This window comes from Octopus sinensis, linkage group LG13 (genome assembly GCF_006345805.1).
Source record: "Octopus sinensis linkage group LG13, ASM634580v1, whole genome shotgun sequence".
In the NCBI taxonomy this organism is placed as follows: domain Eukaryota; kingdom Metazoa; phylum Mollusca; class Cephalopoda; order Octopoda; family Octopodidae; genus Octopus; species Octopus sinensis.
Genome location: NC_043009.1, coordinates 52,771,806 through 52,794,863, shown reverse-complemented (window position 1 = coordinate 52,794,863; position 23,058 = coordinate 52,771,806). Strand labels below are relative to the sequence as shown.

The following is a 23,058-nucleotide window of genomic DNA, read 5'->3' as shown; positions in this document are numbered from 1 at the left end:
TTTTTCACATATAAATGTATCCTTTGGTGTACCAAAGTTTAAAAAACAAAAATGTTTGTGCTTCTTTGGAATTCAAGTTATGTGTGTGTGTGTATGTATGTGTGTGTGTGTGTTGGACAGTGGATGGTAGAATTACCAAAGCATTTGTTTTTTACATTCTGAATTTAAATCATGCACAGGTGAGCTCTGTTTTATATTTTCACCATGGATAAAATAAATAAATATCAGGTAAAAACTTAGGTGGACATAATTGATCATAATGTGGGAGGTGTGCCCCAGTATGACCACAGTCTAATGACTGGATTCGGTAAAAGAACAGAGAAAATACAATGTCATGGTAATATAAGAGAAACTGTCACGATACAATTGACAAAGCACTTTGGAGATGAATTTAGGAATAAATGGGTGGGTGGCTGGGGGGAGAATAAAATTGAGATACCAAAACATGCTTGGAATAGCTTGTATTGAAATGTATTTTTATATACATAACAATTACTGGAATTTGTGATGTGTTGTATTTTGTAGAACTAACAATTGCTGGAGTTTGTAAAGTGTATTTTCTAGATATAAGATTATCTTGTAGACTTAACAATTCTTGGAGTTTGTAATGTGTTTTGAGAGCCTAACAACTGCTGGGGTTTATAATGTGTTTTGTAAAGCTAATGACTAATGGAGTGTGAAACAAGATTATCTTGTAGACTTAACTGCTGAAGTTTGTAATGGCTTTTTGAAAGCCTAACAACTGCTGGAGTTAGTAATATGTGTGTATTGTAGACCTAACAACTGCTGGAGTCTGTAATGGTATTTTCAAAGCCTATAAGCTATTCAAGTTAGTAATCAGGTTGTTTTGTAGGCCTAACAATTGCGGGAGTTTGTAATAAGTCGTGTACTTTGTGGACATGACAACTGCTGGAGTATGTTGTGAGATTGTTTTGTGAACCTAACAGCTGCTAGAGTTTGTAAAATATTTTGAAAGTCTAACAACTGCTGGAATTTGTTATGAGATTGTCTTGTGAGCCTTTAACAGCTGCTGGAGTTTGTAAAGAAATATGCATTCTATTATACTAACAACTACTGGGGCTTTTCAGGTAAGATAAAAATGGATCGGGAGTCAAGTAAAAATCGTGACAAGTTGCAGGAGAAAGTTTCCACGAGCTCTAAGTCATCATCTTCTTCATCGTTGTTGTCATGTGGCCCATGTGGTATCAACCCTCATAGGCTAGCCTCTATTGTAGGTAAGCTCTCCTTTCTCGCTCTCTTCACTGCTCCTTGAGAATTTGTTTTTTTAGCTGAGGTTCTGCCACTCTTTTTCTTTCTTTGTATCTCTCTTGCGCTCTTTATATTTCTTTATATTTTTCTATACATATATATTGTTTTACCTCTCTCTCTCTCTCCCTCTCCATACCTATCTATTTATCTGCCTGTCTATCTTCATACTTATCTATATAAATATCTATCTATCTATCTATCTATCTATCTATCTATCTATCTATCTATCTATCTATATACCTATCTATTTATCTTCTTCTATATCTCTCTCTTTCTCTCTCTCTTCCCTCTCGCTTCCTCTCTCTCTATCTTTCTATCTATCTATTCAACACCTCTGCCACTTCTTTTTGGAGCAACATTACATGCATGACACTGGAAAGTTGGACTGTATACATATACGTGTCGTCATTGTTGTCGTCGGTCAATGTTTTAGATGTTGCTATTGTTGTTGTCATTTCAATATCAGCAGAAGGACAGAAATGATATATCGCCAGCTTTTTATTTTCTTTTAAGCAGTTAGTTAAATACCCCTCTTTATTTTGAGCTCAAATACTACATCATTTGAGGACATTGTTATATCGCTTTGGTTAAAAAAAAAAACAATCTGTAATAAGCATAGTCGTGGGATTAATTTAGTTTCTTATACTTTTGATATGTCAGTGTTAGGCGTAGGAGTGGCTGTGTGGTAAGTAGCTTGCTTACGAACCACATGGTTTCGGGTTCAGTCCCACTGCGTGGCATCTTGGGCAAGTGTCTTCTACCATAGCCTCAGGCCGACCAAAGCCTTGTGAGTGGATTTGGTAGCCAGAAACTGAAAGAAGCCCGTTTTATATATGTGTGTGCGTATATATATATGTGTGTGTGTGTGTGTGCGTGTGTGTGTGTATGTTTGTGTATGTGTTTGTCCCCCAACATCACTTGACAACCATTGCTGGTGTGTTTATGTCCCCATAATTTAGCAGTTTGGCAAAAGAGACCGATAGAATAAGTACTAGGCTTCCAAAGAATAAGTCCTTGTGTCGATTTGCTCAACTAAAGGCGGTGCTCCAGCATGGCCACAGTCACATGACTGAAACAAGTAAAAAAAGCAAAAAGTTATTGCTGTTAAGCACTGATTTGGCTGAGCTATGTACTCTAGCCTTGCCCATCATGTCTTATTCACATAGACATACTATGTCTAGAACTACATTACTGAGTGTATCCTTCCTTTTCTTCTTGCAATATGGTAAAGTGTGATGTAAAAGAGATCTGTGTGCTATATCTGTTTGTTTAACCACAGGCAGGTTTCTTCAATATCGGTGTTAATTTTAAGTGTTTTAATTTTTTTATTTCTGAAGCTGGTAACCTGGAAGAATAATTAACATGCTGGACAAAATACTTAGGGGCATTTCTTCTGGCTTTATGTTCTGAGTTCAAATCCCACCAGGGTCGACTTTGCCTTTCATTTTTTCACAGTTGATAAAATAAGTACCAGTTGAGTGCTGGGGAGTCGATGTGATTGATTTACTCCTCTCCGAAGTTTGCCTGGCCTTGTTCCAAAATTCGAAACCAATATTTAAATTTACCCCCACTTTCTTCACGTGTTTCTATTCCCTCATATTTTGGATGTATTATTCTCTAATCCTCTTTAGGCCACCTCCCTATTTCACTTAAATGTATGTCAGTAGGTTACTTGGTTGGCTCTGAACTAGCAACCTGTGCTTCTACTCTGGGGTTCCAACTTCCTTAATCTGTATAAATACTGATATGTAGATTGGAGAAAAACTATTGTGTGTTGATTAACTCTGTAGCATTCAGATTAGTCAAATGTAATACTTATTCAAATTGTTTTGAATTAGTCATGTATTATACGCGCAGGAGTGGCTGTGTGGTAAGTAGCTTGCTTACCAACCACATGGTTCTGGGTTCAGTCCCACTGTGTGGCACCTTGGGCAAGTGTCTTCTACTATAGCCTCGGGCCGACCAAAGCCTTGTGAGTGGATTTGGTAGACAGAAACTGAAAGAAGCCTGTCGTATATATATATATATATATATGTGTGTGTGTGTGTGTGTGTTCCCCCCCCCCACATCATTTGACAACCGATGCTGGTGTGTTTGTGTCCCCGTATCTTTGCAGTTCGACAAAAGAGACCGATAGAATAAGTCCTGGGATCGATTTGCTCGACTAAAGGCGTTGCTCCAGCATGGCCGCAGTCAAATGACTGAAACAAGTAAAAGATATCATCTTGTGGCTTCAAGATTTCAATGATATGATTATACATTGTAAGAATGAAATTGTAGGGTGAGTGTAAGATGTTGGACCAGGGCAGTTTGAACATAAAAGAGGCAGGATATTTGGACCAGGTATTGCTGGTTTAAATGCTAAAGGATTAAACTTTAGCATTTAATAATTTAAAATTATTAAATAATGCTTGGAAATAAAAAACATGTACTAAACCTTGGTTCAAACTCTTTGCCTGCTCTTGATTTGTTATGTCACAGTTTTTAAACAATAACACCATTGGTTAAAGGTTTCCGGTGGTCCAGTCACTGGTTCACTCCAATTCTGATTGTGAGAATGTGAAGAGAGAGTCTGTACTTGGCAGAATTCCTTTTTGCAGAATTCTAGATTTCTGTTAATTATCACATCTGTCACAGATATCTGATGAATTATACTAACTCACAGACACACAGTGATTTGTGGTTATGGAGTTTGTTTCACAATCATAAGCGTCTCTGTTCCCTTTATTTCATGGTACCTTGTATGGGGTCATGTACCTGAGCTCATGATTACCTCTATGAATCAGAGCGACGTGTTGCAAGCCTTCATGCATGGGTGACTGCCGGTCTTCCACAAACAACCTTGCCCGGACTTGTGCTTGGGAGGGTAACTTTCTAGGTGCAGTCCCACAGTCAGTCTTGACTGAAGGGGTCTCAGCATATATATATATATATATATATATATATGTGTATATCTGATGAAACTATTGGGTGACACTCAAGCACTTCGACTATGAGTGCATTGCATCTTGTAGCAAAAACAACTGTAAGCTAATGAAGTTGCTAGCATAATTGTTTATTCCTTTGTCATCCCAATTTCTCATATGTGTATATATAGAAATTTACAGTATTATATATCCATTACAGCTGATCTTACCTATCAGTTTCGCACTAGTGGTTCAACAGAATGTTAGGTAACAGTCCAAGTATGTAACCCTGCACTCTTCAGAGATAGCCATTATGGAATGATATATAAATATATATCCTAATAGTGTAATATCACTTGGTGGCTGGCTTTTCTGACTGTATTTGACTTGATATGCTGTGTGTAGTAAACTGCATTTTGGTTCACTTTGTAAAATCTTACATATTTTTTATATATCTTATTCAATCATTGTTTTCTTTATTTCAACTTGCTTGCATCAAGTTGCATGGCTATGTAAACAAACTTGGTACTATTTTTTCTTTTCTATGTTTAGTGTATCTACATTTTTAGAAGGTTATTAGTACATGTTGATAGATTTCGTACCGATGTTGTTTCAACTATTTTTGGTTCTTAGATACGTGTATGCATGCATACATATGCGTGTATGTGTGTATGCATGTGTGTGTGCATATGTGCATACATGTGTGTGTGTTTATATATGCATGTGTGTGTGCATATGTGCATACATGTATGTGTGTGTGTGTTTATATATACAAATGAGTATGGACATGCATATGTATATTTGTGTATATATATATATATATATGTGTGTTTAATGTTTGTTGTTTTTGTGTGTGTATATGTATGTCTTATTTTGCATTTTTCAAGTTGTTTTTAAGGTTGTCTCTCTTTTAGTTTATTACAATTTATAATATTCATAATTCTTTTATTCTTTATTTGAATATTCTGTATTTGAATGTAATTTTGTTTTCTGAATTTTATTGTAGAAATTTATTTTCAAAGCTGTTGAAACCTCAGTTGCTTACACAACATTGTGTGCATGGTTTTTTCAATAATAGTTCTTCATAGAATACCTTCCAGAGGAAACACTCACATACATGCACACTCACATACACACACACACACACACACAATAACATGATAGGCATTCTCTCTGAGGTGTGTATAGCTTTGTTTATAATTTAAAGGCCATACACAAATGCTTAATTGCGTAAACATGTATGTTTATATAAGTTTGTATTTATATGTGTGTGCATATGTGTATGTATGTGTGTGTGTATATATATATATATATATATATATATATTATATATATATATATATATGGAGGCGCAATGGCCCAGTGGTTAGGGCAGCGGACTCGCGGTCGTAGGATCGCGGTTTCGATTCCCAGACTGGGCGTTGTGAGTGTTTATTGAACGAAAACACTTAAAGCTCCACGAGGCTCCGGCAGGGTGGTGGAGGCAAACCCTACTGTACTCTTTCGCCACAACTTTCTCTCACTCTTTCTTCTGTTGGCCTGCTCGCTTAGCCAGCAGGGTGGCATCATTTGAAGGCTAAAACAATGCGAAGCGCATTGTGACCAGCGATGTGTAGCAACATCTGAGAGCCTGGTCAGTAACGGTGATCACGGTGATATATATATATACACACACACAGACACACATGCACGTGTGTGTAGATGTGTTTGTGTGTGTCTGTATCATCATCATCATTTAACACCCATTGTCCATACTGGCGTGGGTTAGATGGTTTGACCAGAGCTAGCAAGTTGGGGAGCTGCACGAAACTCCGGTCTGATTTGGCATGCTTTCTATGGCTGGATGCCCTTCCTAATGCCAACCCCTTTCCAGAGTGTGCTGGGTGCTTTTATGTAGCCCCACATGGGTGTCTTTATGTGGCTCCGCATGGGCACTTTTACGTGGCACTGACATGAGTGCTCTTCACCACCAGAGGGACTGGTCTTAACACTTCTGTTGTTGTGTGTGTGTATGTGTGAAGTAAATGAATCTCTGTTAGTTTTAAGAATGAGTAATCCAGTATATTCACCCAGCTGATCTCCCTATTCATTTAATTGTAGTGTAAGTGGCTGAGTATTTCACTGACACTTGTACCATTAACCTAATCCTCAGCCAGAACCGGCATGACACACTGTAACAAGGATGGCCCTTTAAATAATAGTCCATCCAACAGGCTTCCACTGTTTCTACTCAATTTCATTGAGAAGCCTTGTTTTAATTGATCTAATCTAAGAAGGTACTTGCTCAAGATGCCTTACTGCGGGATGGAACTCAAAGACTTCACAGTTCTGAAGTGAATTTCTTGAACATTTGGTCGTGCCTGTTTCTACTTTGGCTTTATGGATATCTGGGAGACATTGGCTAAACGCTGTACGTTATAGATAGAGACTATCGAGTAAAGAGTGGTATCTTTCAGCTAAAATGAAGCTGCTTTGAAGTGTCCATTCTGTAAGGGGAGTCCAAGTGCAACGCTTGCAGGATCCCAACAGGGATTGAATTGTAGTGTGTGTGTGTGTGTGTGTGGATAATGTCTTCTCTCAAGGGCTTAGTTTGTCAGTCTTCTAAAGTCACATGAGACAGGGAGAAATCAAGCTGCTTGTGAGATGGTTCTCCTGTAATGTGCAGCATGGTACATATGTACTGAAAAGAGAAATAAGCATCACATCTGTGAATGTTCCTGCAGAATGGAAGCTGGACTGAAAAGCTACTTGTTTGCACATGATCATGCAACATTCAACGAAGCAATGGCACAAGAAGATGCAATCAGCATATATATATATATATATTTATCATTTTTAGACAGAATGTTGTTGACAGTGACTTTGTGGTTTCGGCCAGCTAAGTCATCATCAGACTGCTGGCCAAAACTTCAAAGTCACTATCAACATTCTTGTCCAAGAATAATAAATTTCTACTCTACAAAAGTATAGAGTAACCCAGATTAACGTAAAGTTGTTTGTATCATAACTGAACATAAGAGAAAATGTTGATATATATATATATATATATATATATATATATCTCAACATTTACTATGTTATTTAATATATAATGTAGTAAATGTTGATACAAAACCAAATTAGATAGGAAAAGACTAGGTGAGTGCATTAGTAGACCTTATAAAATTCCTTTCGAAAATAAACAATTATGGAATTCATACTCATACATTGCCAAAATCAAAATGCAAACACATACATTTCCTTCAGTTGTAACTTGCCTGAAGACTCTGAGTACTTGCTGTCAAAATTCAGAATAGCCTAGCAAAAGACTGACTTGACCAATATATATACATATATATATGACACATGTACATGTAGACTGTCCTCTGCGGTGGCTCACAGAAATAAATATCATCTAATTTTATTTGACTTACTGTTTGTATTTTTATAAATAATTTTGATTTCTGTCATTTTTCATTAGGGTTGCTTTTGTTTGTTGTTTTTGTATCAGTGAGATCTTGGTTTTGTTGCTTTTCTATTCTTGGCTTTATTCACCCCATTTCTTTTTTGTCTTATTATTATTAGTATTATGATTACTTTTTTTGTTATTTAAAAACTTTTTTTTACAGTATCTAGCTTCTAGTTGTGTGGAAAGAATTGTGGAAAAAACATTTGTTTCTCAACTTTCCAGAAATATTGCTAAATGTTAATTAAAAAAAGTGAAAGAAACCTCGCAATTTGCCATGATGTTGTCAGTGTACATTTGAGCAACTTAATTAGTAAATTAAACTAAGAGCTGAGACTTCTTTGATGTTTCATTTTTTTTCTTCATTTCCACAATCACATAATTTGTGTGTGCATGTAATTCTGTGCATCTGTGTCTATGAACTTGTATGTGTCCTAGTATATTTAATTCATTTTAACTGGTTTTATTTTGACTACTTCATAGAACTGATTTCTTTCATTGATTATTCCACTCAATATGATCAAGGCATTAGAGATATTTTCTTCAAGTCCCAAATTGAGAAAAATCATTTTTTCCCTTTCCTTCTAGACATCTTCAGATATTTTTACCCTCTACTACAAGCTGCCATTCTCTTTTCCCTCTGCAACTCTTCATTCATATCTACCATTCTCATTTACCACCGCACATCTTTAGTGTTTCCACCACTTACTCCCTATATCTTTCCATCACCCATCATTATTGCTCCCCAATTACACTGTTCATGTTTCCATTCAACATCTTTCTCAACATCCATCTATCTTCTATTACTTAATCTTCTACCATCACGTTGTTTCATTCTATTATACTGATTCTCTCCTCTTTCATCCTTATGGTGTCCACTCCCTTCTTTTCATAATCCTAGTCATATCTGCCTCGAATGAATGAAAACCCCCTTAATTTTGCAGGAGACAAAGCAACCCTTACTAGCATTAATGCCATGATAAAATGCATCGTACACACCCTATAAAGTAATTAGCAAGTGAATGGAAATAATGTTAGAGAGGACTCATTAGTCTTGCTGAGAACATGACAAACTCTTTGGTGTTGGTTCCTCAATAAAATGGCAGAATGACTCAGACAGTAAAGTGTCATAAAACTGGTATAAGTAGCTAAGTAGAGTGTGGTGTGGGTAGAAGTAGCTGAGTATAGGTTGAAGTAGCTAAGATAAGTAGAGTATGACAGTACACTGCTAGATTGCAGTAGTAGAAGTGGGTAGCTTAGACAGTAAAGTATCACAATACACTGGTGGAGGCAGCTCAGCTAGTGATGTGACTGTTTAAACCTTTAGTGTTTGCATTATTCTGCCAAAATTAATGCTTTTTCATCCTCATTGTTTTGAACTAATCATGCATTATCTTGTAGCTATGAGATTTTGATGAGGTAGCTGTTAACTTTTAAGATGATATTGTAGGGTTGGTGTGAGAGGCCAGATCTAGCCAGTTTGAACATAAAACTGGCAGAATACTTTTGGCCGGATATGGCCGGTTTAAATGCTAAAGGGTTAAACTTTTAGCATTGAGATTTCTGCGTCAAATGTGAATCTTATATAGTCATACTGTTTTGGCTTAATTATTCATTATCTCATAGCTTTGAAATTGCAATGAATGTGATTATTTTTAGAATAATATTGTAGATTAAGTGTGTGAGATGCTGGATCTGGCCAGTTCGATGATAAAACATAGATTATTTTGGCCAGATATAGTTGGTTTGAATGCCAAAGTATTAAATGGACTAAGCGATAGTGTTCAGTGATGTCCTCCTTCATTCTGATTTCAAATCCTATTCATGTCAGCCTTGCATTTCTTCCCCAGTGACTCTGTAAAAATAAGCACCAGTAGCTTATTCTGGATTGATTTGTTTTATTGCAGACCACCCCACTTTTAACACTGGTAGGCTATCTCCGTAGGTGACAAAGTAATTAGTGCACCAGTAAGCTTTCATCTGTAAAGGGTTAAATTATACCAATATGTATGGGACATTTTCTTAATGATATTTGTGTCTCCTACTGAGTGCTATAACGGGACACACTCACCAGATCTTTTTCATTAGGCGAATGGTTTTTCTTTTTCTTTTTAGGGTTACTCATCTTTTTTACCCCTCAAACTGCAGCCCTCTCTAACACACTTCCTCTTGTTAACATCTCTTATAAACATTGATGTACAGACAGAAATATGATAGTAAAATGTTTAGATACATTATTAGTGTCTGATGTTGGGGAAAATGGTGAAAACCTCCCTTTTTTTCTATACAGTCCAAAGAAAAGTAAATAGCTTGGGAAATGTTATGATGCCTGTGGGAACACTGCCTAGTTTTCTTTCGACAAGATTGTTAAAATAAAGGTAATTTTCGTTGCCAGTCACAGTAGTCTAAGATTATTATATTTCTTATATGTATTTTTTAAGGCTTACTATTCTGATATTTGAATCCTGTTGCATCTCTTTACAATCAACTTTGAAATTTTACCTGTGTGTGTGAGAGAGACGGCGAGGATGTGTATGGATCTGATTTGTTCTTTAACTGTAGGTGTATTATACCACACATCATATCAGTCATGTTCTTCACATATCTATACTGGTTCCAGTACAGAAGAGAAATCACAGTCACAACTGATCAAGTTGTTTGCCTGCCAGTATCCTAACCGAAGGGGTTGGATTTCATCTCTGATTGCACACACATACTGCATTCCACAGCAAAGATATGAAACATCATTTTGTTTTAGACAGAGATTAGACAGATGGGAAGTTATGATATTTAGACCCTTTTTTACTTAAGCATTTGTGATGTCTGTTTCTTTTTGGAGTATCATCATCCACTGATTTGAAGTTTATCTCTTATCTTTAGGGGTGGTAAAATGAGGGCTAAATTTTCCATTGGCTTAAATGCCAGTCTCTTTAGCTTAGATGCCAGTGTTTGATCATTGATCACTATAAACACATATCATCAAGATTAGAGGCATTCCAACATTGTTCATTCCATTTATTTTTTTTTTTATTGTGTACGTTATCCAGTTTGATCTTTCTTTTAAGGCTGTAGCAGTGTGACTTGGAAATTTTGCTTCTGGCATGTAGAGTATTCTTATTCATTCATTAATGACATTTTTCTTCCATGCAGGCATGGGTGGGGTGTTTTGACAATGTGTCATAGCATGACTTACCTCAATCCTACTTTGTTTCATCTAAGATGTTTGCCATCTTGATCTATTATGATCTTATCATTTATTTATTTTCTTTGCATAAAATAATTTTTTCTTGATGGAATTTTCTACTTTCATATATTATAATCAACTAACACTGCTTACTTATAATAAAATGTTTCATTTTTAAGTAATTTAAGGTGTCACAACTAGGTGCGTCTTTTTTTTTTATTGTATACATACTATTTCACTCCTTTACCAGATTAGTAAAACAACATTGGTATATGATGGTATAATAATATAATACAAAATAAATTTAATGATAAATAAGACATTAAAATATAACAAAATGATAATAAAATTACAGCTTGATTTGTAAGATTACTGGGAGAAATGCTATTTGGATTATTTGAATCTTAAGATAATAAACACAAATTTTGAATATCATTTAAAAAAAAAAATCCTGTTGTCTAATTGAATATTGCATGAATGTTGTGCTTGTATATATATATATATATATATATATATATTATATATATATATATTATTTTTTGCTATATCTTTGTGTATGCATTTTAAATACTTCCTGTGATATCTCTTGATTATAATATGGCTTCTTTGTAGCCATAGAAATATTTGATGTGTATATTGTTTATATCTACTTTGAAATTTTAAAGCTAATGACATACACTTCTCCTGTGTGTGTGTGTGTGTATGCACGCACACATGCATACACACACATATGCATACTTTGTGTATCTATAATATATGAGTCTGTACTATACACTCATTGCATATCTATGAGTTTGTAATATATATATATATATATATATATATATGCATATATCATAGACTTATTGTGTATCTGTGTGTCACACACATATCTGTGATATATGTTTGTCAGACACATACATTGTATATCTGTAATATGAGTTTGTAATGTATGTGTGAATCTATGATATATGTAGGAGACTATGATATATGCATGGATGTATATATGCACCAGTAATATCCTTATATGTATTTATATATGATTTCGTATTACATGTTCTATTATGGTTAGTATTAAATGTTTACATATTCTTTTTGTTTCAGTTGTGAACTTGTTTTTCTTGTTAGTAGTGGTGATGGTGCTTAGCAGAATTGGCAGGGTGTTGACAAAATGTATTGCAGTATATAGTTACATTACGTTGATCTCATTTTGAGTCTCAGTTGACCTTTCACCTTTCCACAGACTTGACTAAATAAGAACCAGTAAAAGCTGGTGTTATTAGATGGGATTAGCTATTTCCTGTCACATTATGTCTAGCCTTTTAGTGAATAACGAAGCAATGTATGATGCAATTAGTAAAACAGTGGGGAAATCTCAGCAGAGTTGTCTAAGATTTTCATCTTTCATGGGTTGATGAAGGATATATCCCAATAGAATATATAATGTGACCCCTCAATTTGTGATTGTATCTCCGTTAGAAATAATAATAATAATAATAATAATAATAATAATAATAATCTTTGCTGCTATAGGCATAAGGCCTGAAATTTAGGGAGGGAGCATAATTGATTACATCGACCCCAGTACTCAACTGCTACTTAATTTATTGATCCTGAAAGGATGAAAGGCAAATTTCACCTTGGCAGAATTTAAACTCAGAATGTGCAGATGAATGAAATGCCGCTAAGCATTTTGTCTGGCGTGCTCATAATTCTGCCAGCTCACCGCCTTCAGATATAATAATAATATTAATAATAAAGGCTTTGGTCATTGAAGAAGGTGAACCATTGTTGGAATCCTGGAGACTATACATATGAAGCTCACAAATTAGTTTGAAAAGGTAAATGTGAAGATAAAAGCATCAATAGAAAATAGCATTGATTGGAACTGCACAAATCCTCCACAAAGTTCTTGAAATCTAAATGAAGAAGGTTACCATAGCTCATTGGCTGAGGACAGCTGATGCCTTGTTACATCACCCAATGAAGGTGCTGTGTTAAACAGCTGTAGGAATGATGATGATTCCTTTTATTTGCAAAGGGGACATTACAAAGACAATTTACTATGTATGGGGGTCACATAAAAGATGAGTAGAAGAAAGAGAATAATAATAATAATGATTTTTATTATAACTGAGTGGGGATTGTGTTAAAATTTGAACCCATAAGATAAAATCTGGAAGAAGTGCTGCAAAGCATTTTGTCTGGCATGCTAATGATTCTGCCAAAATAAATTTATATGTTATAAGAATGTGTAAGCTTTCAAGTGCACATGAAACAATTCTTCTTTGGAACAGTGGATCTTGAAGCACATATGGCTATATAAATAACAGCATATAAATATTGGGTTGTGAAACCTTTTTGGATAGTAAAAGTCGAAGGCTGCCCATAATAGGCTCCTGCCATGTCTATGGAAGATATTGGTTTGTGTCTTGTGACCTGCTTTTGACATTTCCCATTTTCTATCCAAAAGTGGTTTCAGCCCAGTTATTTCCATGCTATTATTTATAGCTGTATATGCTTCAAGATCCACTTTTCCAAAAATTGTATTTAATTTCTGTTATCAAATTTTGATTGTATTTTTTTCCTATTGCAAAGAATTCTATAAACCAATTTTTTTTCTACAGGTTTCAAATTTCAATGTTACATGCACCCTACCATCCCTCAAACCACACTATGCTTATTTAATAATTTTTTATTTCATTATCATTTTAGTGTCTCCTGCAATTTTTGTTTTCATTTTATTATCATTATTATTATTATTATTATATTATTATTATTATTATTTATAGTAAAGTGGGACATGGGCAGACTTTTCCATCCCTCTGTCCCAGAGGTGGATGGGTGGTGGTGTCAGTAAAATATGTCATAGTTAAAATACAGTTGCACAAACCAACCATCAAAATTTGTATGGTTGTGTATATGTTAGAAAGCATTGCCTTTCATCCTTCTGGGACCAGTAAAATGTATCAGTTAAATACTGGATGCCAACATAATTAATTGTTCTCTCCCTGCTCTGTATTTCTGGCTTTGTGCCTATGTAAGAAATAACAATAGGAACAACAATAATAACAATAGTTATTGTTATTATTATTATTATTATTATTAAGGTGGTGAGCTGGCAGAATTGTTAGCGTGCCGGACAAAATGCTTAGTGGTATTTTGCCTGTTTCTATGATCTGAGTTCAAATTCCGCTGAGGTTGACTTTGCCTTTCATCCTTTCGGGGCTGATAAATTAAGTACCAGTGAAACACTGAGGTCGATGTAATCGACTAGTCCCATCCCCCAAAATTTCAGGCCTTGTGCCTATAGTAGAAAGGATTATTATTATTATTTTTATTATTATTTTTTTTTAATTATTATTATTATTTTACTTAAAAAAAAATAATAATAATCCATGTAAAAAGCACCCACTATACTCACGGAGTGGTTGGCATTAGGAAGGGCATCCAGCTGTAGAAACACTGCCAGATCAGACTGGAGCCTAGCCCAGCCTCCTGGCTTCCTAGATCCCGGTCGAACTGTCCAACCCATGCTAGCATGGAAAACGGACATTAAATGATGATGATGATGATTATTATTATGACAAGAACGGCAAGCTGGTAGAATCATTAGCATGCTGGATGAAATACCGTTAAGCATTTTGTTCAGTTTTGTGTTCTGAAGTCAATTTTGCCTTTTGTCTGTTCAGAGTCAATGAAATAAGGTGCTCACTGGAGTTGATGTGATCGGTTAGCTTTTTCCCCCACCAAATTTCAGGCCTTGTTCCTTTAGAAGAAAGGATTATTATCACCACCACCACCACCACCAAGGCAGCAAGCTAGCTGAATTGTTAGCATGCTGGACAAAATGTTTAGCGGCATTTTGTTCATCTGTATATTCCAAGTTCAAATTCTGTTGAGGTCAGTTCCGCCTTTCATCGTTTCAGGTTTGATGAAATAAGTACGAGTTACATTCTGGGATTGATGTAAAAGACTTGCACCCTCCCAGTAAAAATATTTTAAATTTCATATTTGTGCCTATAGTAGAAAGGATTACTGATATAGTTGGGAAGATGAGGGATTAGCAGAATCAGTAGAACATGAGACAAAATAGCTTGTGGTATTTTTTCTGGCCCTTCATGTTCTGAGTTCAAATTCTGCCTAGGTGGAATTTGCCTTTTTTCCTTCTGCGATGATAAAATAGACGACCAGTTAAATACTGAACTTGATTTAATCAACTGCTCTCCTTTAAATTAGTAGCCTTGTGCTCTCATTAGAAATTATTATTATTATTGTGCAAAAAGCAAAACAAATCATTAAGAAACATACCCAAAACCACAAACACATGTATTTCAAACCAATTCTGATTTGCCAACCCTATTTCTTCAGGCTGTGAAAGTCGCTTTAACGGGAATGGTCCGACACCTCTCCCCTCACCGCCAGGCACTCCCAAGAAAGTATCCTCTCGTGGCTCCAGTTCTTGCCACAGCTCAGGTGAAAAAAATCCTACTGCTTTATTTGTTGAATTTTAAGTTTTGTTTTGTTGTTTTTCATTGTTTTTTTCCCATTTATTATTATTACTCTTGTTATTATTATTATTATTATTATTATTATTGTAGTGAGCTGGTAAAATTGTTAGCTCACCAGGCAAAATGCTTTTTGGCATTTTTTTCATTTTACATTTTGAATTTGAACTCCATTGAGGTCGACTTTGCCTTTCATCCTTTTGGGGTTGATAAAATAAGTACCAGTTGAACACTGGGGTCGATGTAATTGACTTATCCCTTCCTCACAAATTCCAGGCCTTATGCCTACAGTAGAAAGGATCATGATTATTATTATTGTGTAATATATATCATATATATAATAGTAATGATAATATTAATAATAATAATATTTTTAAAGAAAAAAATTATTTTTTTAATTATTGAATGATTTTGTTTTTCACTTTATTTTTTGTGGAGTTTTTGTTTATTTTTTTTTGTTGCTCCTGCTCCTGCTGCTGCTTTCAGAAATGTTTACCCTTCCCCCCTGCTACACCATACTATCTCCCCCTCCTAGTGAGCATTGGTTTAACTGGATCTGGTTGTTAGATTGCACCCTACTAACCCACTGACTGGCCTTTGCAGCCATGCCCTTCTGTTAACACTTTGGGGGTTGGGTCTTTGATTTTGTTTGGCAGCGAAGATGTATTAGGGGATGATGAAGAATGTTTCCATTTCTAATGTATTTTTCACTAATGAGAAAACCCTGTGTGTGTGTGTGTGGAGAGAGAGAGAGAGATTTGCAAGCATGCATGCATGCCTAAAACCTTTTTCTCATTAACCCTTTCGTTACTATATTTCTGACCAAAATACACCCCTCATGAGTTTCAATTAAATTCTAAAATAATCAGGAATCTAGGCTTGTTTCATTAAATAACTGTAACTTTTTTACTTATCAACATATTAATGTGATATTTGGAACATAATTAAAGATAGGGTTCTTAATCAATTCTATTGCATAACTTTTGTCTCAAAGTGACTTTAATTACAGGTAAATCCAGGTAAATTGAGCAAAAGGTAAAAATATTAAAATTTCAAATTGAGCAAAAGGTAAAAATATTAAAATTTTGTTTAAACATAGAAAATGAATCATCAGCTAATATTCAAATGAGTATGCAACAAAATTCTGATAAAAAAGAATTGTGCACATCACTATATCATCAGTTGAATTTAATGCACAACAGGTGTACCATAAAGGTGGAATAAAGTGAAATATATCCACCGCAAGTTTGACCGAACTAAAGAAATCGGTCAAAAAATAATATACGGCCCTGGTTATGGTATGGAAGTGATGAATTCCAGACCACATCGTCCCCTAGGCCATGCTGACTAACATTATTTTCCCTGTATAGAAACTAAATCCACGCAGTACCCAGTATTTGCTTCACAAATTTTCCGAAATTTGAACCCCCATTTTGTGTTTGTTTACATTTTGCGTAAGTCTGTTTCCGCATTGATCGCTTCAAACAATAACTTCCAGACCACATCATACCCTAAGCCATGCTGACTAACATTAGTTTCCCTGTATAAAAACTCAATCCACAACAGTACCCAGTATTTGCTTCACAAATTTTCCAATTCGGAATCAATGCTTGATAACATGAAACTCCAATCCGTTTTCAAAGTTGAAGAAAAATCGATGCCGAAAAAAATGTGGAAAAAAATCTCCCAAAATTCAGGGAATTAAAATTACACGTCGATCGTTGTACAAAGCTGTAGATGAATTGTTTACGAAGCATAATCACATGTTTTCACGAATGTACTAAAGAGATTTGCTCTGATATTATCATTTAAATATGAATAGGTAAATTTGGGCAGGCTTTGGGCGGTTTGGTCACATTAACCAAAATTTTTTCGGGCGGCTTTGGGCGGTTTGGTAACGAAAGGGTTAATGTCACATTCTTTCTAACCAAATCTGTCTCTTTCTTTCTGTTTTCGATTTCTTGATCATGTTGTCTTTTTCAGTTAATCATCAATATCAAATTGTGTGTGTGATGTATTTATACACACACACACACACATGTTAATGAGAATGAGAGGATACCTGTGGGGACATTATCTGTTCCCATATTATGCGAGGCAGTGTTTGTTTTTATACCCATAATCAAGGCCCAATCCTTTCTTACCAAGTGGTATGCTTGAAATGTTTAGTTACAGAAGGTTCAACCTTGATGAACTATGCAAGAAAAGTGATGGAGAGGGATTCAGTATAGAGCTAGGCTGGATAATGTACAGGCTGGGTTTGCTGCAAGATATGTAACCACAGCTGCTATATTTCTAGAATGTCTGAGAGAAAAGAACAAAGGATTCTACTTTGTATTTGTTGTCCTCAAGAAGTTGTCTGATAAGGTTCTTTTTTCCTTTTTTTTTTCCCTTCTCTGATGGAGATGGAGCATTGAATAAGGTACATTTAGATCAGGGGCCTTGAACTTTTTTGACCAATTACCCCAAAATATATTTATTTACACTGACGTTACCCCCTTGATTTGAAAGGAAGAAAATTGTAGATAGGAATATGTTTTTTTATGTAACTGTCTTGTGTCTGAATTCATTTTTACCGCACTTGTAAATATCTATGTAAATATGTTATATATATATATATATGTGTGTATGTGTGTGCAAATATGAACCCCATATGCAATATATGTACATCTGTATACACATATTGCATATGTATGTGATGTGTGTGTATGTGTGTGCACAGATTTTATTCACTTTTGGTTGTTACACATATACTATTTGGACATATTAATTTGTTGTTTCAACATATCTCTTTTTTCTAAAGGCTCAATTTATAATTAGCTTAACCAATCTTATAATAAGTTAGACCCTCTTTTAATTACCTTCCAAATATGTTGAAATGGCAAATCAGTATTTCGAACTTGTATATATGTAGCAACAAAACTTATGCAACATTTTTTCATTATACCCCACTACAATTATGTCGACTTCTGTATTTTTGTGTGATATTATACTTGTTCGAAAGAACAAGTTATTAATTGTAATAGTCGTTATATAGACATATACACATACAGGTACATAACCAATTTCTGACAGCTGATGATCTGGTACCTATTTCAATTGACCTATAGTTATGTGAGGACAACTATTGTTAATTTTTTTTTCGCTATCAGGCCTTTAAGACATACATGCATTTATTCACTAGAAAGCTGAAACACTCTCGCTAACACTAATAATATGAAGGTGCAAATGTTTAAAGCTAAGTCTACCATCACATTAAGGACTCTTTCTGTGTTTTAAGTAAATTAATAGTTAACTTACCTTCACTGCACAGAGAACACAGAATCAGCATAAAAAGAAATGATAAATATATGCACTCCACATTCAATTTCTAGAGATCTCGTTTGGGGGTCCACTGGTTAGGAAGTTAGTATGTGGCTTTAGATTCCATTTTTGTTTTTCAATGTTTGCATCTTCATATTATGATAGTTGACCGGTTGTTTTCTAGTGAATAAGCAAAAGTGTGTAGTGAAGGTTTAGTAGGAAAAAAAATTATTAATGTGACATCAGTCTTCTAAGAATTTACTTAGAGTTATTATTATTATGTAACCACTTTTAAATCTAACAACATGGATTATCTGGCATGAACCTGGAACCAAGGTTGTCTGAAAATTGGTAGTGTCCCTGTATGTATGTATGTATATGTGTGTATATATATGTCTGTATGCATACAAATTCAGTTTTTCATTTGTTGTGTTTTTCCCCTTCTATCACTAAACTGCAAGGTGTATCATGTATGACTGTTTTCGTCCATTGTCAACATTCTAGGGTCTTCCCGACACGGATCTCCTATGCGGATTTCCCAGAAAGAGGAAAACAGCAGAAAGGAGGGCAAAGAGCAGGTGGTGGTGATAAAGGAGGATTTGCCCTCCGCAGCAGTACCAGCTAGTGCTTTTGCTCAGAGAGCACTGCGGGGAAACTTGCCCCGGGAACCCAGCGTGGAGAGAGCGGTATCGGAAAGTCCTGTCTCTGATCACTCACGCCAGTTGTCACCAGTTAGATCAAGGTGAGCTTCTTTTTCTTGTTGTCGTTTTAAAGTCTTACTAATTGAGCACCAAAACTATATTAATTGAGCATTCAAACTATATTAATTGAACATTAACATTACATTAATTAACTATTAAAGCTGTATTAACTGAATATTAAAACTGTTAACTAAGCGATAAAACTGTAATGAATGAGCAGTAAAAACTGCATTAACTGGGCTTTAAAACTAAGCAATAAAACTATATAAATGAGCAGGTAAAATTGCATTAGTTGAGCATTAAAACTTTAACTGAGCAATAAAGCTATATCAAATGAGCAGTAAAAACTGCATTAGCCGAGCAATAAGACTATAACTGAGCAGTAACAACTGCTCAGTTATAACTGAGCCTTAAAACTATAACTGAACATTAAATCTATAACTGAGCATCAAAACTATAACTGAACAATGAAACTACAGTGAATGAGCAGTAAAAACCATTATCTGAACATTAAAACTATTAACTGAGTAAAAAATTATATCAACTGATCATTGGAACTTTATAACTGAGCAGTAAAACTACGAAATGAGCATTAAAACTGTATTAACTAAGGATTACAGCTATTTTAGTAGAGCATTAAGTTTGTTACTTAAGCATTACAGTTGTGATAAAAGAGGTATTTCAATACATTTGTGTGGTACCTGTGCAGGTGAAGTATTGAATGATTCTGGAATGTTTTTGTTTGGGTGTCATCATTTAAGCCTCATTTTCAGTTAGACCAGTAGTCAAAGCATTCCAATGCTGACCATCACCCCATCTTTTTTTTATTGTTGTTTTTCGTACAGTGTATACCTAGCATGTCTTCCAGTCGGTGGTTTCTGATCTGCTCAACATGCCTTTAGTAACTTATGCTAATTGTAGGCCTACTTCTCCAATTAAGGCAATTGAAGGTTAACCAGAGTGTTCTTGTACCTTGGTGATTAAGTGATCTATTTCCCATCTCTCTCTATATATAAAGCTGAAGTTGTCTGTGTATGGCAGGTTTGATAGCCTTCAACTAACACTGTCTCCTCCAAGACCTTGCGTCACAAGTTGTCCAAAATTGAGAGTATGATAGAAGAAAACTTGCTCTTCCTTCCGTAGAAGAAAAAATTCAAATCGGACCATGTCAACACCAAAAATTATTTACATCAAAAAGGTGCTTTCTTTCTATGAAAATCCCTATTTTTTACGATTTTTTTTACTGCTGTGTCGCCATTTTTCGGTGTATTTCAACCAGAAAAATGTTCACTTTAAGAGAATAACGAGTTACATAATGCAAAATTTTTACTTTTCAAAAATTCCAATTCTAAAGGGTCGAAAACAAACCCGAGCAACGTTGGGTGATACTGCTTGTTTCATTTTAAGACTGTAGTATGTGAAATAAAATAAACGGTAAGGATACATGAAAAAAGCATATAATAGATTCAGACAATTAGTGCTCAGACTGGACCAATGCTAAACAGAGAATAAAGGAGTCTAGGCAAACAAGAGTTGACTATAAGCAATGTACTGGTCAAACAAATGAAAGTATGATATAAATCGAGCAACCACATAGTGGGTTCCTCCAGTTGTGTGATTGTCTGTAGAGTGAATTAGGGAATTTGGTGAGGGCCACTGAGCTCAGAAAGATTGATTGAAGGACAAGTTTTATAAAAGCATCATTCAGTCTGTTTTGTTGTTGTTGTTGTTTAGGTCCAGGTCAACCTTTATTATATTGTGTATGATGAAAAGTATTTCAGCTGTGCTCTTCCTGTTTGTTTGTTTGTTTTTTAGGCCTAGTGTATTCTGACTACATCATCCAATGTATCCCTTTTTCAAAAAATAAAAAAAAAAAAAAAATTTTGAATGGTAGGATGTGATTTGAAGGAGATTAGCCTGCTGTTTCTTGCAGGTTACTCAATTTTGTAGATGCATTCTCATGGGCTTCTTTATGGTGTTGGTTAGCCCCGTCCCCAGGTCAGCACTGATTGCACCAGTCTATGATTAAAGGCATTCCAGCCATGACCATCCTATATAGATTTACTCAGATATGCTAAATAAACATTTATTATAAATCCATGATATAGACCCATAGAAATTAAACCCACCATGTGATTATACCACAACACTCTCAGTAATCCGGATAAAAGAGTTAATCAACTAGTTTCAGTTTCTGTGTTTAAGCTTCTTCAGGACAGGCTTAAGTTTTGCTAACAGATGAGAGAACATAGTGATACAAGATCAGGACAGACACGACAGTGTTCATATATTAATACTAAGATATCTCAGTTCATTACTTAAATGAGCTATCAAAACTGGACACCTGATGTGAACTTGGTAAATTTACAAATTTATTCTCATATATACTGTTAATGCCTTATTTAATTAATATATGTATATTTAAGTGGATTTGTTGTTCTACCAGTTACTGTTTTAGTAACTAGTAGGACCACATATTTGAGCAAAGTACTTCATAAGATATGGAATTGTGTATATATTGATTTATTCATGTTACAGCACTAAATTTATACATATTAATTTATAATAGTATTTGGAAAAGTGGATCTTGGAGCAGATAAAGCTATAAATGATAGTGTTTAAATACTGGATTAAAAAAATCCTTTGGATAGAAAAAGTTGAAAGATGTCTTTGGGACTTGAACCCACATCTCTTGTAACCATGATGGGAATTCCACCACTGGACCAAAGCAATCCTTCAAATTTCTCTATTCGTTTTAGAAACTTTATTCTTAGCAACAACAGCTATATGTTGTTGACATCATAAGAATTTATAAATTTCAAGAGAATGTGAAATAATGTGAAATAATTGGAACAGTGGACCTTGAAGCAAATAAAGCTATGAATAATAGTGTGTAAATATTGGGTTATAAAACTCCTTTTGGATAGGAAAAGTTGAAGGTTTTATATACATAAATATCTCCCCTTGTTTATCACTGATTCATTCATCACTGATCTGGGATAATTTGATATATTAATCGTGAATCATGTTATGCTTATCACAAACTGATCTGTGATAATACAGAGTGATAATCAGTCTAAGATTCTGCTTAGACTGCAACCATCTGTAATGCTTAGTACCACATGGTGTCTTGAAACAAAACCCATTTTCCTCATGTGTTCTATTTTTCATTTACATCTGATTCATTTAATACTGTGTTCCTTTATTTTTGGAACAATACACCTATGATATATGAGGATGGGTGTGTATGTACACACACACACACACACACACACACATGCATATATGTTTACAAGTTTAAAAATGGTTGTGCACAGGTTCTTGTTTTTAATGCTTTTTTTTTGCGTTTAATTTAATTTGAAAAATTTCCTTTTTTTTTTTTTTTGGCAATATTTTGAAATATTTTCTTAGCACAAACAAGTTTACATGCTTATTATTTATTAACAAAAGTTAAATCATCTTCCTCACCTCCGTCTCCCTACTCTTCACAGAATTTTACACCCATTTTTATTGCCGGTAACAATGGCATGGGATGTATTGAATAATGCAATGCATGCATGCTGTTGTTGCTTTGTTTTGCATCTGTACTATTCCGTTCATCCCCGCATGATTTGTCATGTCTTCCGATGTCATGTTATCATCATCATCCATAGCTTTTATTGTTATCAATGGTGGTTAAATGATCAGAATGGTATTGTGATACTCAGCCACATCTCTTTATGTTCCAAGTGGAAATCTCAGTGAGATGCCTTTCATCATTGTG

At 34.8% G+C, this 23,058-nt stretch overlaps 1 protein-coding gene across 7 annotated transcripts in view; it reads left to right on the top strand.

Moving 5' to 3' along the window:
* Positions 1 to 23,058, top strand: part of LOC115218378 (E3 ubiquitin-protein ligase MYCBP2) — a 167,091-nt gene that overhangs the window by 100,110 nt on the left and 43,923 nt on the right. For 2 of the 7 annotated variants that reach the window (XM_029788153.2, XM_029788157.2), the window contains 3 exons: positions 1,089 to 1,235; positions 15,155 to 15,259; positions 19,099 to 19,336. In XM_029788153.2, the coding sequence (XP_029644013.1) occupies positions 1,089 to 1,235; positions 15,155 to 15,259; positions 19,099 to 19,336 (490 nt within the window). The remainder of the gene's footprint in view (positions 1 to 1,088; positions 1,236 to 15,154; positions 15,260 to 19,098; positions 19,337 to 23,058) is intronic. The other 5 variants (XM_029788156.2, XM_029788154.2, XM_036508350.1 and 2 more) reach the window with 3 other exon arrangements.